Source organism: Etheostoma spectabile, chromosome 17, assembly GCF_008692095.1.
Source record: "Etheostoma spectabile isolate EspeVRDwgs_2016 chromosome 17, UIUC_Espe_1.0, whole genome shotgun sequence".
Classification (NCBI taxonomy): domain Eukaryota; kingdom Metazoa; phylum Chordata; class Actinopteri; order Perciformes; family Percidae; genus Etheostoma; species Etheostoma spectabile.
In genome coordinates, this window is record NC_045749.1 from 6,440,404 (window position 1) to 6,451,224 (window position 10,821).

The 10,821-nt window shown below is 40.8% G+C and overlaps 1 protein-coding gene across 1 annotated transcript; it reads left to right on the plus strand.

The window, feature by feature from the left end:
• Positions 1–2,889: 2,889 nt before the first annotated feature.
• Positions 2,890–6,291, plus strand: six2a (SIX homeobox 2a). Its single transcript, XM_032541728.1, has 2 exons — positions 2,890–3,920; positions 5,498–6,291. Exons 1-2 carry the CDS (start codon positions 3,361–3,363, stop codon positions 5,808–5,810), a joined length of 873 nt encoding a protein of 290 aa, XP_032397619.1. The 5' UTR covers positions 2,890–3,360; the 3' UTR covers positions 5,811–6,291.
• The last annotated feature ends 4,530 nt before the right edge of the window (positions 6,292–10,821 follow it).

Sequence of the window (10,821 nt, forward strand, 5' to 3'; positions counted from 1 at the left end):
TGTGTGTGTGTGTGTGTGTGTGTGTGTGTGTGTGTGTGTGTGTGTGAAGGATGGATGAAGATGATAGGTTTTATGTTTACAGGCGCTCACATTTTAATTTGTCGGTCTCGCACTATGCACGTGAGCTTCACCGTTTTCATGGGCTGTCCCAATCAAAGTCATCAATTTAGAAAGACATTCAGTAATTTGATGGCAGATTTGTAATATAATAATATTTTAGGTTTGTAATCCTTTTAAATAGGCTACATATCATTATTATGTTATAATAAAACGTGTTCATTCTTAGAGAAGTTATAAGATTTACTTGTAGGTCTATTCGCTGTATGCATAAATCGCTTCCTTTCCTCTCAATCCATATCAGGCGAGCCCCGGTCCCCTGACGATTACCATCAGTCAGTTTAATGCCGAAACACTCTCTGAACTGCGCTTCAGGTGAAAACCAAGTCAATTTATTAAACAAAGGGAGAACACAACACGGAAACGGAGATCCACTTACAAGACTCCCCATCTCTGGTGATAAACTTACCTCATAATTACACTAATAATTCATTTTTAAACAGTCTTGACTCAGAAAAAAATAGCTCATCGTATTAATAGGCCTATTTAGCAGGAAAATATTGGCAAATTTGTCTTGATCTGAAACTAAAAGTGAATCTGTGATCTGATCCGCCGATTACCACATTTCATTTTAATGTCCCTGAGATTTTATGTAGCTTCTTACTACTTTAAATGTGCTGCTGATATTTCTTTGCAACTTTTGTTGTCGAAAATATAGAATTGAGATCTGCACAATAATATATCCAATTATACCTATTAAATACCAGGCAAAATAACAATAATTATTATTCCTATCGTTATTGTCATTAGGTTGAAATTATCGTTTTTAAACCTTTAATTACTGCGTTGCACATCTGACAAGCTACAGCCGTTTTCTCTCTGAAGTGGACTCTGTTTGGAGCTATTTTACTCCAGTGTTGATCCTTTTACCATCTTCACTCTGCTTTATAGATCTTTAGTTAATGTGTGTTTGCACCATAGAGGAGCACTTTTAGTATATTTTTGAATGTACTTATAATGACAATAAACTAAATTCTAAATTCTGAGCTGGAACAGTTCTGCCGGAGGGAGACAGGTGTGTGTGTGTGTGTGTGTGTGTGTGTGTGTGTGTGTGTGTGTGTGTGGTGTGTTTGTGTTTGTGTGTGTGTGGGTGTGTGTTTGTGTTTGTGTGTGGTTTGAGGCAGCAGTGGCGAGTGATGTGATACTGAGTTGTGGTGTAACTGACAATCGTATCTCTAATGAAGAGGTCCCATGGTGAGGCGATAGAAATCTACCAACTGGTCAATCTTTGGCCCAACAGTCAATAACACACACATGCCCGTCCGCGTGACACACGTCACCATATAGGCTAGTACAACGCCACAACAAACCCAACCTGCTGTTGACACTTTCCCTTAAGCTTCAGATCTCTTTCATCGGGCGAAAACTCATCATTTTTCATCAACAGGTATCATGTTCTACTCTGAATCCTAAAACCTCCTCCGTCGTTTAAAATCCATTCTCTCACTGTTTCCTTTTTGCCTCGCTTTGTTTTCCCACATCATATTATCTTAATCATCACATTGAAATAATTCTGCAGGGCAGCTCTTTAAATCTTATCTTCTAATCCTGCTTGTGATTTTGATAATCTCTGACTTCCATCTTCCTCCGCTGTTGCACCTAACCGTGTCAGCCAAACGAACTGCATACAAACGAAAATGTTTGGCTCACCAGTGGTGCTGGTTGATGTCATTTTTCTTCTCCGCTGTTGCCCCGACAGGCTCTCCCTCACTGCTCCCCGTGCAACAAACTCTACTGCAGCAGGAACCGAGCAGGAACACTTCATACCATTAGACCGGCAGCACACTTTAACCGTGTTTGTGCGCTCCTGCCGTCACTGGCTCACCCCTCATTTAGATAGGCTACTAATATTCTAATCATTTCTAGAACAAACTGTCTACTAGCACATAAACATAATATTTTGGGACCACAGATATAGAAATGTCCTATGTATACAAGATTAGATAATTAAAAAAAATAATTCAATTAACTATAAAGTTAATATGCATTTTACTGACACGATAAGATCCTTAGCGCACAATCTTTATACATGAAAAGTTATCACATAGCATATTTCTGAAAAGAAAATTGCTTTCTAAATTTGACTTAACGTTTTGTTTCAAAGATCTAAAGTTTTTCTATCTAAAATTATTTGCAACATGTCATATGGCACCCTTTTATGGTTACATTTAATGACATACTGTTTGTTTTTGATTAATAAGGCTGACGTGAGTCTACGCTTTTTTCCAATCAAAGCCACTTTACCGAAATTCCTATTAAAGAAAGGCTGTTACAATTTTACAACTTCAAGTGAGTTTAGATCAAATTTAAATTCAATCTCTGACAGAATTAGTGTTATTTGTTTTTTATATGTATTTATTCGTTTAATGCTTGCTTGCCATGAGCAGTATTTTGCGAGCTTTTCATTAAATGTTACTTGTTGTAGGCAGTTGTCAGTCAGTTCCCCTGTATGAAATGATGAAGTGACTAACTTTAAAGTTCCATGCGTTGTGGAAATCTTGATTGATTTGTGAGAGCGGAGGCGTGAGGACCTAGTACAGCAGGCTCTGTGCGCTCTGGCGCCATCCTTACCCCAGCTGCGGGACCAGCGCTGTACTCCTTCCCCACATGCCCCCAGCTCTGCGCTCTTTGGCTGCCCGAGCTGTCTGTCAAAGTGGAGGGAACGGAAAAAAGTGTTTAGAAGAAAAATCTGAGCAATATTTCTATTGGTAGGCGGGCTGGTCTTGAAGGGAACAATTGGGTTGACTTTGTCAGGGAGCCACCTCAAAGCATATCAGGTTACCTTGAGTGACAGCGTAACCATGGCAAATAATTTGACTAAGGCTATTGTCTGATCCTCACCATCCCCAGGTCAGATAACCGACCAATCAGAGTTCATATAATCGCTTGTCTTGCCAGCTTAGAATAATATTATTAAAACGAGCCAGCGAGCCCGGTCTCCGGGAGTAGGTTATGTTGAAACGGCATAGAAAAGGTGGAGGAGGACGGTTAAAGGAGTAGCAACTTTCTCTCTTTCGCACAAACTATATGAGGGATTGTCGCCTGGGGTTTTGCATGGCTGAATGGACTTGAGTTAATACGCAGTTGGATCTTACCTAACCTTGGGCTGTTTTAAGTTTTAGGCAGCTCTTTTGGGGACCTTTTGTCGCTTATGGACTTAATGCGTTTTGATTTAATGTGAGACTGAAAGGGGAGACGTGGAAGTAAGGCACAATATAATCTGTATTGATTTACGTTGTCGCCATGTCCATGCTTCCGACGTTTGGTTTTACGCAGGAACAAGTTGCGTGTGTTTGCGAAGTACTCCAACAAGGGGGGAACATCGAGCGGCTGGGGCGCTTCCTCTGGTCGCTCCCGGCGTGCGAACACCTCCACAAAAATGAGAGCGTCCTCAAAGCGAAAGCCGTGGTCGCTTTCCACCGGGGGAACTTCCGAGAGCTCTACAAGATCCTGGAGAGCCACCAGTTTTCGCCGCACAACCACCCGAAGCTGCAGCAGCTGTGGCTCAAAGCGCACTACATCGAGGCGGAGAAGCTGAGAGGCCGCCCGCTCGGCGCCGTGGGGAAGTACCGCGTCCGGAGAAAGTTCCCCCTGCCTCGCTCCATCTGGGACGGAGAAGAGACAAGCTACTGCTTCAAGGAAAAGAGCAGGAGCGTCCTCCGAGAGTGGTACACCCACAATCCTTACCCATCCCCGCGGGAGAAAAGAGAGCTGGCCGAGGCCACGGGACTCACGACCACGCAGGTCAGCAACTGGTTCAAAAACCGACGGCAGCGAGACCGAGCAGCGGAGGCGAAGGAAAGGTACGAGCAAAGTTAAAGAAACTTCAAATTTTTTTCAGAAAAGGTGAATTGTGTAGGTAGTTATTATATTAAGCAAACATATACACAAACATATTTAAACAGTGTTTCTTTGGTGTCTGTGATTTGCTGACCTACATCTGACAATGTCTTGCATTGACCAAATAATATATTTCCAGTTCCTAAGTAGGCTAATCGCTCCATTTTTCTTCACGCATCTGTGTCTATTGGAATTATATTAAAACCAGGCACTTTTCATACTTTTTGGGTTCAGTAAACTTTCGGCCCGCACTGGTGTTAGTACGTTTGTGATAATTGTGTAGGCCTCGCGTAAAAGTTGGAAAGGCAGAAAATTAAAGGCTTGTTGTCAGGTAAATTACAAGGTTATAAAGGTTGCATTTACCCCACTTTTATGTTTTAATCATACCTATTATGACATGAAATTTGACTTTCACATTAGGATGAGAGAAAACTAACACGTTTTAACCCTCCAGGTATTGGAGAGTACACATGGCCAAGGAGAAAGCGTCTCAGAACACTTTAAAAGTTGTTTTGCGGTGTAATTGATGTGACAAGCTGTGTAGCCTCCACCTCAGCCCAGTTGATTTTTTATCAGGTATCGTTTGTACATTTCAAAGTTTCGAAATTACACAGGCAGACGAGGAGAGAGGTTTGGGGGACGTGTTTCAGTCAGGTGTTCGCTGGGTTGGTGTCTTCTTTCACCCTCTGGCCACTAATTCGGGCTGAAAGCTCTGCGTAAATCATGTCTTCCCAATGAGAAAAGCCTTGAAATCACCACTGCAAAATACACGCCGTACGTAACAAGCACACGTTTAGCAATTATTCGAGCTGTCATGTATTCAGACCTACCAAAGACCAAACAGATCTTTTCTACTAGGCGGGTTTACCTCACAGGTCACTCTGGTTAAATGAAGTTGCCCTGAACACAGATACTTAATACAGGTTCAATAGTCCAATAGACTGATTGTCTGCAGTTTCTGTTCACCACTGCAGCCATTTAACTCTGCACTGCTGTAGTGAAGTGAGCCATAGCCTCTAATTAGTAGCTACAATTACTTTCTCATTGTCTGCATCCTGGCACACGTGTGTACGGATGCATTGCTGATTGTTGCATTAATAAATCGTTAGACGTCGTTAGAGGATTTGATCATTTATATAGGCCTCTATCGATTACGCTTATTATGGCTGTTGTAAATAGCACAGTAGCATGGACAACACTAGTGTGTGTGTGTGTGTGTGTGTGTGTGTGTGTGTGTGTGTGTGTGTGTGTGTGTGTGTGCGTGCGTGCGTGCGTGCGTGCGTGCGTGCGTGCGTGCGTGCGTGTGTGCGTGTGTGTGTGGGTGGGTGTGTGTGTGTGTGTGTATGTGTGCGTGCGAGTGTAGGCCTGTGTGTTTTTTGAGAGTAATGACTTTTTTTAGAGAAATATATATATATATATATATAGAGAGAGAGAGAGAGAGAGAGAGAGAGAGAGAGAGAGAGAGAGAGAAATATATATATATATATATATATTTACATTGTGCACCACACTGATTTGTGATTTTGTTTTTTGCTGGCAGAGAAAACAACGAGAACTCCAACAGCAATAGTCACAACCCATTGACTTCTTCCATGAATGGAAATAAATCTCTATTGGGGAGCTCGGACGACGATAAAACACCCTCGGGGACACCGGATCACACGTCTCAGAGCCCGGCTCTGCTCCTCGGCTCACACACCGGTTTACAGTCCCTGCACGGCCTCGCGCCCCCGCCGGGACCCAGCGCCATCCCGGTACCCAGCGGTGCAGACTCGGTGCACCATCACCACTCATTGCACCACGACACCATACTGAACCCTATGTCTTCTAATCTAGTGGACCTTGGCTCTTAAAAGAGGGGCACAGAAGAGGGACAGAGAGCAGCGGGTTTTTTAAAAAGTAATTTACGAGGTGGCGTGAGTCAAGCTTCAAGCACTTGCGGCAAGGTGCAAGGCAGACAGACTGGACTGGAACACTGCGAAATAAGCCACCGTAACAAATCATTTAGTCTCATATTCAAAGTTTAAAGTCTTTTGGGGGAAATCTGCCAGTGGGCGAACTGGTGCACAATTAAACTTCTGAACGGCTTGTTTCGGGGATTTTCTAGTTACAAGTGTCAATGCAGAGCACTTAAGAACACTTGGAAATATACTACAGAGAGGTACCATCTATTGACATATTTTGTCTTTAGTTCGTATAAGGAAAATGGTATTCAAAGACGATTAATAGAGATTAGGCTATATGGCTTGTTAAAACGGATAATTTTTGCAATGCTGATGCAGACAAAAGGTGAAGCGGATCTAGGTCGTTTTAGGTAAAAAGAAAAAAGAAAAGTATTACCGGAATGTAATAACGTTACATGTTATATTGTTGAAAACAATAACAATAAAATGTCTTAATACTTGTTACTATTACCGTTGTTATTTTAGGGGTTCAGATATATCAGCACTGTGGGCACCGAGTTAAAGGTACCCCATCGACGTTTTGTTTACAGAGGATTTTCCAATAGAGCCATGAGCAGTTCATTTTTTTGTTGAGGGGGTGGGGGGGTGATGGGGTATGATTTTCTCAAGTGTCTTATAAGAGCCGTGATAAGATGAAATATCTTTTGATCTCCTGATATCATCATTATTATTATTATCATTTTCATTTTCACTTGGAAAGAGACTGCATGTAAACGTTGCGATAAATGATGAAACATAAAACATTCACCTATAGTTTCATATACCCTTTACAATAAAAGAAATAGAAATACATGGAAATCGAGGATTTCTTTTATTCTGAATGATTCTTGACCTTTTTGTGCAGAAAACCAGTCTGTTTAAATAGCAGGAATTTACACCATTCATGCTGGGTTACATTTTAACAATATTTACACAATAATATTTCCACAAGACAGCTGGTGGCAAATATCTATAATCTTAACAGTCACATATGGGTTGCTGTTTTTACGTTTTCTACTTAAGAATGTGTATGCAGTTTTTGCACTTTTAATTTACATGTTGAGGCTTAATTCTTTTTTTTCTCACGAATCTGATTTGCAGAAATGCAACTTCATTAAACTTTAACGTTGTATCTAAACGGTCAGTGTGCTATGGTAAAGCTGGTTCAAATCCATGCTTTACGATTGCCTCTGGCTGGAAATGTATAATCAGAAAGCATTATTTAAAACGTTTAGCCTTTGACACATATGCCTACTCTAAGAAAGGGAATACTGTCCTTCATGTGTGGGCAGTCTGCCGGGATTATCTACCATTTAATCATACAATCAAAAATTGCTGTCCTTAGCTTTTGCAGTTTAAATGGAAGCGCAAGAGCTGGGTTATTTTATTTTTATTTTATTTTTTCCCCCCGCCGAAAACAAAGTTTGCCTAAGTCATCACGGTCAATTTAAAAATGAGAGAGACGCAATCTGGTGCGTTGTAAAAACAACACTAAGAGAGTGTGGCATCCCATGGCCATTATGGGCAAAGTTCGGCGAAATGTATTGGCGCTTTTCCAATCCTTGATGTTCAAGTGATGACACCTTATCTTTCCGCGCCTGGCCGAGGAGAACAAAAGTGCCGTATGATTTGGCGGAGAGAGAAAAAGGAAAACACAGAACTGGAAACGGGCGTTGAAAGAAGACACTTTGTTTGAACAGCTTCAGCCGTGCAACACCTTCAGCCCCCCCTTTCCCCCTCCTGGTCTGCTGCCCGAGAATAAACGTAAAACAACATCTTTTCTGATGTTAATACTTTTATTTGCGGCTTCAGTACTTTACCTCTTATCCACCACAGGTTCAGGTGCTATACGGTCGGTGCACTTTACTTTTATGTCTTATCACCGTAATAACAACAGTATAATGGCATATTTAATTTGTGGCATATTTACATAAAAGCAATATTCATCTCACATCTGATGAGTGATTCATAGGTTCTCTGTCAGCATATTGCTCACTGGATGTTGGTTGGCTGTTAGGTTGAAGTACGTAAAACAACAGCAAGGGAAATTACGGTCAAGTTATACATTATCTTGTAGGTCCGGGCGGCTCTAATAGGAGTGTAAATATGACAAGTGTACACAAAGAGAATGTGAACTGTCTCCCTCCTGTCTTTGAAGGCGAAGGATCAGTTGCACCTTGTTGGTACAGCTTCTGGCGCATGAAGGTCAATTACACATGCAGCTCAAAGCCCATACTTTATAATCAACGAGGACTGGAGTGCATATGGGTCTACTCAAACAAGCATATAATAGCAGCTTGTGAGAAGACATAACATGGAATAGTTGGTCCCTCACCAAACCAACTCTGTAACCCCACAAAGAGTTGTGATTTTCGTCTCCTCGTTCTCTCTCTTGTTTCCCATAAGGCTTGAAATGTGAACTTGAACTGGCGTTGTGAGTGCGCCATGTGTGCCTGGGGAAGGGGAGGGGGAGGGGGGGCCCTATTAAAAGATTTTTTGGGCAGAAGATGATAGGAAAATCCGCCAGGTTTCTAGAAAAGTCCTAACAAGGCGCTCTGGTTATATACGCTGATGTGATTCTGCCAAGCTGGTTTATGTGAATAATGTCTTTCCCCGGAAAGCAGCAGAGGAATCGAGATAAACAGCCAGACAGGTGTGAACTAGTCGTGGTTTCCCGCACAAACGCATCTATGGCGTTTTCTAATCATTCCCCGCGGGGTGAGGATGTTGCGGAGATTATTAAAAGTGTTCAACAACTTTAGGCATACAAACTTGTGGAAATGAAATTAATGCCCTTTTGTCTCCGGAAACACAATCATAAAGCAATCCGTGGAGAATGTAGAACTGGCCTTGTAAAGATCCCATCCATACACATCCACACCAGAAATATTAAGGTTTGAGTTGTTCTGACCTCAGATCTGTTTCCATGACTGAACAACTTAGTTGTCATTATGACCACACACTCATTATTCGCACGTTTTCAAACTCTTTTAGTGAATATTGTAGTTTTGATTCTCATGTAATTTATTTGTATCACTTTGACAAATACATAAAAAAGCGCGGAGAATTTTTAATTACACACAGACACTGTGTGTATTCGCACGGCTGCTGCAGATTGTGGCATATATAGTTTTTTACCCACCCATATAGATTAGTTCACTACGCTATTTTATATGCACCTTAACTAAATGACAACGTTTTTTTTTTTTTATTGTCAAATGTTCCATTATTTGTCACATAAAATAGCAGCTTAATCTATTCCCCAAATGTTTGCGTTACGTCAGGCAGAATCAATTTAATTTCTCTAAAATAATTTAAATTACAAACCTTTTGTTCACAACAGGTTTTCTGTTTCTTTGCTTGGTTATATTCCGACAATTCTCTGTACCTGTTAGGTCTGGATTTGAGTTTCGTTTGCTTATTAATATGGTAAGGAAATAAGTGACGACGTTAATAAAAGAGCCAAAACAGTGCAGCCACATAAAGACATTGAGCAGATTTTAGATTGTATTGAACTGATTATTGCTTATTATGTTTGGGTCTTTTAACGCAATTAAAAAAATGCATTAAAGTGCATTAAAATGCTATCATTTCTAAGTATGAATATTGTGCTGGGTTTATCATAGGCGGAGAGGAACCGGTTTCACTGCGGTCATTTAGGATTTTAATTGATTTTAATTCAGAGAGCCCTAAACAATGGAAAGTGATCCTCTGCTTCACTTTCCCATTGCATTATCTGCATTCACTTTTGAGCTGCAGGGAAGTTTGAGTAAGTAATTACCGTAAAAACAGTGGATGATCATAATTTATCATATTGACAATTCACAAATCAAGTACTGGAAAACTTTATATTTCCAACATGACTTTTCTGGAAAGTAAGAAAAACAACAACAGTCATATTGGAGAATCACAGTGTATTTTGTTGCATGATCCAAATAATTGATTTTAGAATAATATTTTGAATGAGAATATTTTTTCCGTACCATCCTTTGGTTATTTCAATGTGCAGAAATCACCAAAATTTAAGATGCATGGGTTTCCTCCAACAGCAGAAAGTGACAAGCATCAGATACTCGTTTGACCTGAGACTTTTTTGTTAAGTGATCAGATGTTAACGCACTCCGTAGAAATGTCAAGTACATTGATGATATTTATAATGTGACACATTATTGGCCCCAGTGGGGAAATTTTCTTTTCACTTAGACCCCCTTAAGGGGGGTCAGAGGTCAAACGTTTATAGCAGCAGCCTCAGAGCTGTAAGACATTCACTGTTTTGCTCAAGGAAACTTCAGAAGAACAACGAGGCTTAAACTCAAGTCTTCCGGGTCATGGGCGGTTTGTTAAACCACTGTGCCAGGTTAAAGATGAACTCCACTGGTCTTAGCAGGACCCGAACAATTTCATGGACAAAATATGGAGCAACTGACCAAGCTCTAGCTCCGGACATTGTCCCGGTTACTTGTCAAAAATTAAAGGTTTGGTGTTTGTAGAATAATACAAAACACATGTTTCTGAAAAGAAAACGTCATTGAGAGTGACCATGCCACTTGTGAGGTTGTTGGTTATACCAACAAGGTAGTAAGACAGCTGGGATTTACATTACTTTACATTATTAAAGTGGAAACTGTCATACGACAGAGAGGAATATTGACTGGTTTGAACCATCACTTTCTTTTAATGCTCTCCTTTTAGAGCGGGCTTTCACAGCAACACAAGAAAATGTGTCTGCCACTTCATTTAAAACACTTTATTTTGAAGGCCTGGGCTTTTTATCATGCAGTCGGGCCTGAATTATTTATGTCTAACATAAACGACTCCTCCTGATCCAATGTGTTCATCATATTCCTTTTTACTGGATCTAAAACCCAACTACATCAAGCTCTGTTAAAGTCAGTGAGAACGACAAACTCTTCTCTCTCTC